Raw genomic sequence first — 6,858 nt, 5'->3', positions numbered from 1 at the left:
GGGGTGGGGTGAGTTGTGGGGGGGTGTGTGGAATAGATCATCTCCGTCTGTGTGCTGGGATGCTGTATCCCATCCAGTCCGGGTCAGCCCAACTGGCAGGATGAAGCAATCCGCCTCCTCACTGATCAAAACTATGTTGAGAGGGGCGTGAAATGTGTACAATTGTCAAAAAAAAGGTTACAAAGAATAGAAGAAATGAATGGATTATTAATGTGAGCAGCACTTGGTACTCACTTTTCTTAAATAACTGCGGGTCCTCCCTTGAGCAAGGTTCCTCATATATTTGGTTTTTGTCTGGAATTGCTCGTTGAGACCTTGAAAAAACAAAAAAAGAAGAAACAAAAATAAGGAAACAGAACAAGTGAGATCTTCAGGGGGAAAAAAGAAAAAGAAGGAAACCGGACAGGTCAGACCTTGAAAAACAAAAAAATGGAAACAGTGTGGGTCAGCAAACAAGCCCACTCACATGTCAGCGGTGATATTTTCTGAACCCGTGACCGGATAACATGTGAGGCAGCGCGGTGGAATCACGCTCTCGTCAAAATAATCAAAGTCAAGAAACTTGCATTTTTCCGCAGGTTTGTGAATTTTTATCAAAATTTTGTTTTTTGGCTCAACACCTTTCATGCCCATAAAAGAACTCATTTATGTGTTGATTTAAAAAAACCCCGTTGATTAAAGGCGCAAAAAATGTAAATTTTCAGTTACCACGGACTCTTAAGCTAAGGAAATAACTAATCTTTGGCGGCCATTTTCTCACTAATTTTACCTCTGAAAACAAGTGACCCCCACCTCCTTCTTTCGCAAATATCTCGACTTGTATTCAAGATAAATGGATATTTTTTTCCGTCCAAATAAAGACAAGTGAACAAGCTTTAAAATGATACCAATAACTCTACATGCCCCAAAATTGACGAGAGTCTGATTCCACCACGTCTTTCCAAAACCATTGCCGAGGTCCATCTGTGTGGTCCTTTATAAAAACCAGGAGTCACATTTACAATCATTGTAAAGTGCCCGATTTAAAACAGGCATCAGCAATCACGGTTCTCCATTCATTTCTCTACTCGGATGCTCACAAAAAAACTATGTATTGTCCTGGTCTTTCTTTGTCACCAATCTGTTCAAGTTTTCCAAAAATACGTTTTTCTGGGTCTACTCCTGCCTCGTTTGCCTTCTATTTTTCCAGTGAAAGCAAGATAGCTATCTTAGAATTACAAGGTTCTATCTAACACTTTTGGTCATTTCGAGTTACAAAGACCATGAGGTCAGAAACCAAATGTTCTATATTATATATCTTTATCTAAATCGTAAGATTATTCAGAGTCGTTATCAAGATATTCAAAGACTTGCATTCGAAAAAGCCTGACATGTGAAACTCAAGATTTTTCACGTCAAATTTCTCAAAACTAGGTACTGAGCAAAGGGAACTTTGTAATTCTAGGGTAGCGCGAAGTTTACTCCTTAGTTGTTCTTCTCTCTCTCTTCCCCCCCCCCCCTAGTTCTTCTCAGTTTGCAGAACATGTGGCTTCTTTCAGTATTTCCTTATTTGATTTCTTTTCCCCTGGTTTTATTCAGTTGCGCACACTGTAGACAACTAGGTGGTCCTAACAATGATCAGAGTAGGCTTCCGCCACCACACAAGCAAAATTCAAAATTGATTTCTACCAAAACTGAAAGTACCTTTGAGATCAGAATGTGGCTACCTGAAGGCAAGGGGTCCTACGAAATAGAATAAAAACCCGATCACATTCGTAAAATTGTTGCACTGCAGACTGAAGAACCAGTCACTACCTCAGAATTACAAAGTTCTATCTGAAAATTTTGGTCGTTTTGTGTTACCAAGACCATGAGGTCAGTCGTTGTCAAGATATTCAAGGAATTGCATTCGAAAAAGCTCGACATGTGAAACTTCAAATTTTTTTACATCAAATTTCTTAAAACTAGATACTGAGCAGATAGAACTTTGTAGTTCTGAGGTAGTGAGTTGACGACCCCGTGAGACCCAGCAGGAGAACACAAAAAGAAGAAGATTGATTTCCAAAAAAGATAAATTTGCTGTGGCAAGCACACACACACACACACACACAAACACGCACCACACACACACACATATTTACATAAACAGGCACATGCACACACACAAACACACTTACATACACAGGCTCTCACAGACAAATAGTTCAAACAGTCACCGAATGGATACATAAAACAATGTTATTCTCGAACGCCTGACACTGACTGAATGGCTCTTGACGGCAGTGACGCAAAAAATAGGACTGACCTTCAAACCACTCCTTGTGTTCACTTCTCGTCTCCTTCTCAAAATCATCACTACTCTCCTCCAGAAAAGAGAGAGAGTTGAGTATCTGGTATGCTTTTCCACCATCCAACACCCGTCTGTGAAACCTCTTAGTTATTTCCATTTTGAGATTTGACATGCTGAACTTTTCAAGGGCCTCATACAACTGGTCGCCCGCTGGGGATGATATGTTTTCATTTGAGTAACAGAAATAATACGTGCGGCATCGTGGTGAAATCAGGCTCTCGTTAAAATGATCAAATCAAAGATATCAGCATTTTTCCTACGGGTTGACAATTTTTATCAAATTTTTGTTTTTTGACATTCCCATGTGTATTTGACTAAAAAATGTTGACTGAAGGCACAAAATATGTAATTTTTCAGTTTTTAATGACTCTTTTAAAGCTATTGAAGTTACTGAACTTTGGCGCCATTTTCTCGCTACTTTTACCACTGAAAGCAAGCGGCCCAACCTCTTTCAATCGCAAATATCTCGACCTCTATTCAAAACAGAAGGATATTTTTTCATTGCAAGCAAGACGAAGGAATAAGCTTTTAGATGATACCAATAATTCCACATGCCCAAAAATTTGACGAGCGCCTGATTCCGCAATACAGTCAGGCACGGACAACTGTTGGGGATTGACAAAAGTGTTCGACACATCCATAATTAGGGTTAACCAATGAGGAAAAATTAAAGAGATATCAGTCAGGCAAATTGTACGAGTATACGTGAACTGATTCCGTGTTCGGGTTATCTGTTCCTGACTGTAGTAAGAGTAATAGTGATAATAATAATAGTAATAATAATACTGATAATAATAGTAATAATAATACTGATAATAATAATAATAATAACAACATCGAGGAGGAGGAGGAGGAGGAGGAGGAGGAGGAGGAGAACTTTAACATCCAAAGAGGTAGTATAGCAAGCAGCGTGTAATATGAGTGAGTGAGTGTGTGTGTGTGTGTGTGTGTGTGTGTGTGTGTGTGTGTGTGTGTGTGTGTGTGTGTGTGTGTGCGCGCGCATGCGTGTGTATGTGTGTATGTTTGTGCGTACATGTGTATGTGTGCAAGCATGCCCCAGCACAGCAAATTTCCTTACAAGGATCAATCAAAATGAAATCATATATACTTATCTATTTTGAAAAATAAATAATATGTCTTAGAGTCTAATGTCATACTTCTCATAAAAAAGTCTTTCTACCCTGCGGCAAATCATACTCAAAATTTTAAAAAAGCATACACTTTACTAGCAAAACTCAAATTTATAAAGATCTTGCCCATATCTGACAGGACTGAAGTTAGTTCACATATGGCCCATTCCATATATACCTGAGAGAACTTTTAAAAAACACCACGCAGTAAGAAAGGTGAGGGGTGCTTTGCTTAACGCAGTAATAAAACATGACCAAACCTGTCCAAGACGACTGTCAACTCATTTTTGAGGAGAAAAGTGGTCACCTTAGACAAATGGTCCTCTTGAACAGTGTTATCGTAACATGTGAGACATCATGATGAAATCAGGCGCTCGTCAAATAAATGAAATAGAAGAAACCGACATTTTTCCCACCCATTGAATGATTTTTTTGGGGGCTCAACTTTTGGTTTCATAAAAAAATAATTTTAAAATACATTTTACCGAAAAACAATCAAAGGTACAAAAAGTGTAAATTTGCAATTTCCAAGGACACTTAAAAGCTTTGAAAGTCACCAAACTTTGGTGACCATTTTCTCGCTAATTTTACCTCTGAAACCAGGCAACCTCTACCTCCAACAATCACAAATATCTCAACTTCTTATCCTTCAAGACAGATGGGTATTTTTTTTCAGCAATTTAAGCAAGACAAATGAACAAGCTTTTACACGATACCTATAGCACCATATGCCCAAAATTTGATGCCTGATTCCACTGTGTCGTGCCCCATAATAAATATATATACAGAGAGAGAAAAATGCATAATAGGAGGAAGTGGTTTCAGTTTGGTAAGAGCTTTAGGGTGCTCCCAACTGCATATATGTGAGCCCATGGGATTCAAGTTGTTGTTTTTACAGTAGTTCACGGCACAGCTTGAGGGAAGAGGGAAGTTGTCGTCTATACAGGTGGTAGTTAGAGCAGGCAGGTTTGCCTGTTCATCATGTATAATAATCAGAAAATGTTGTTCAGTACAAACGACAGGGAATGTTTGGTGGTGAAGAAAAATAGAAACATAAAACACACACAGATCAAATTCCACACACAAGAAAAAATATCTGAGAACAATAATAACATGAATCTCAAGAGCAAAGGTAATTGGGCAACCAAAGCAAAAGAACTAAATTAGCTTTCGTTACCAGTTTTCAAAAGGTATGAAAGTTGGAGATTCAGAGAGAGAGAGAGAGACTGTGAGAGGAAAATCCACTAGAGCTGATTAACTTTAGGGAAGGACAAACACACCCCCTCTCCAGTCCTCTCCTGCTCGTAAAAGGACCAACGCCGTATCGTCAGGGAGACTCCTCAAGGAGTCACTACAATCCACAATAGTGCCGTCATTCTCAAGAACAACTGTGACTTCCTCCCTTGCAGGAATCTAGGGCAAAAACCACAAAAGACATACAGTCTATCATGCACATAGTGAACATGCGCATGACAAACAAATTTTCAGGTTCCAAATTTTTTCTTACACATTGTTTTAAAACTTTAAAACACAAACATAGCAGCAAAATTCATACACCTAAAAAGATTTCCACATCCAGCCGATTTCGGTATGTGTGTGATAGACTTTACAAATTTTTAAATATATTGGGCAATTTCAAAAAGTTGAAAATCATAATTTCTAGTCAACATACTTCCCTGAAGACTCACACCACTTCAAAGTACTGCTGCTGGCTTAAGTGAGGAGAAAGTACGGCTAGCCTCTTCCATATAAATATTGCATTTGTACAGCGCTATATCCCCACTCAACAGCAAGCTCTATGAGCTTTACAATTAATAGTACTACCCTAGAATACTCTGAAACATACTCAGCTTCCCGTGCGTGAAGCATACACTACACGCAGTGCAAGCAGCTGAAGCGCTCACACTTTAACAAACTGACAAGAACTTCCGTCGTCTATAGGCGGGTACCCATTCCCACCTGGATGAAGTGAGAAAAAGAGAAGAAATCTGTGTAAAGTGCCTTTCCCATGGACACACCGTTGAGCACTCCTGTACAATTGCGGTCCCGTTTTGAGATCATTACTCGTTTTGACCCTACCAACGATTACTTCTGGTTCTAAATGATTACTTTTTGATGCGCGTGCCGATAGGCCTATGGAGGGATCATCAAATTATGGTCAAATTCAGGGGGGCATGACCCCTGAAACCCCCCATGTTTTTGTTAGGTGTGGTCAGGGGGGCAAGCCCCCTTTGCCTTACAAGTGAAATTTTACTGCTCGTCTTGTAGGCAAGATCTATTGATAAAACGTCGATACCTAACACTTCAATCAGTATCAATATCAAGTAGTCTTTGCATTGTGATTGTGATTTAGTGCTAGATCTACCGGGACCGCAATTGTACAGGAGTGCCCACCGTTGGGCCCCTGACGGGGTTCGAACCAATGACTTGTCAGTTGCAAGCCCAATAAAGTTTATTTGGACCTCATTTGTCACACCCAGGAATTCCACTTTTTGGCAAAGGCTCCAACATGATATAGATTTCTAGATCTAGATTCTAGATCTAATTATAAGGTACATTTTAGTGCCTTTCACTTTCACTTTCATTCATTAGTAACACCGCCCGCCGGTGAATAGCTTTCGATCTATTGACCAGCGCGGCGCCCGGCGCCTGAGAATAGCCACTTGCATTAAACATAGAGAAGTGGAAGACTGCCCGACTTAATAAAATCCCAGCCCTAGCAGCTTTCAAAATCAATGTCTCTTTTTACTTTCAGCTTCTCTATGCCTTTATTGATGACATCAGCAAGGTTTTTAGCAATAATTTTAATCCGACGAGAGCTGGACGAATCTTGAATTGTGAAAGGTTTCATCTCCTCAACTGCGGGGCTCAGCGTCGACAAAATGTGACTAAACAGTATGTTTTTTATTCACGTGGCTCATAACATCATAATACACTTCTTGAACAATCATAAAACGTTCTTGTCAAAAAGGTTCCAATCACTGATGTCTCTCGTCACTAGTGGCGGGCGGATTTGCTACTTGGTTTTGGGATTTGCTGGTACTTAGTGTGAGCAGAGACACTAAAATATAGAGACAGGAAACGATATTTTAGTGTCTCTGCCACCACTACTCGTCACCGTTTGTTTTTGAGAAATGCGAAGGGAAATTACTCCCACCTACTCATCGACTTGTACTTTTAGATCTCACGCTGTCATGGCAACTGCTCTCCCTTTACAGGGATATAACTGCGAACTGCGAAGTGTGTAGATCTATAGTAGGCCAGTCCATCACGCACAAAATGTAGCTAAACTAAAGATTCTCAACTAGTTCTCAGTTGACAAACTTTGGCAAAATACTTTTCTAAATGGTCGGGCATGTTTCACACTTTCTTCTTGCCTTTCATTGGGCTCAAAGCGTA

The 6,858-nt window shown here is 39.8% G+C and overlaps 1 protein-coding gene across 1 annotated transcript in view; it reads right to left on the bottom strand.

The window, feature by feature from the left end:
* The window catches only part of LOC101858450 (DNA fragmentation factor subunit beta), a gene marked incomplete at its 5' end in the record, with an annotated part of 11,188 nt that extends 4,676 nt beyond the window's left edge, over positions 1–6,512 (bottom strand). The window contains 4 exon segments of the mRNA XM_005111037.3: positions 235–314; positions 2,285–2,479; positions 4,740–4,872; positions 6,209–6,512. Of these exon segments, the coding sequence (XP_005111094.1) occupies positions 235–314; positions 2,285–2,479; positions 4,740–4,872; positions 6,209–6,310 (510 nt within the window).
* Positions 6,513–6,858: the final 346 nt, after the last annotated feature.

This window comes from Aplysia californica, unplaced genomic scaffold (genome assembly GCF_000002075.1).
Source record: "Aplysia californica isolate F4 #8 unplaced genomic scaffold, AplCal3.0 scaffold00990, whole genome shotgun sequence".
Taxonomy (NCBI): Eukaryota; Metazoa; Mollusca; class Gastropoda; order Aplysiida; family Aplysiidae; genus Aplysia; species Aplysia californica.
The sequence above is the reverse complement of the archived record's forward strand: the minus strand, read 5'-3'. Positions and strand labels throughout refer to the sequence as shown.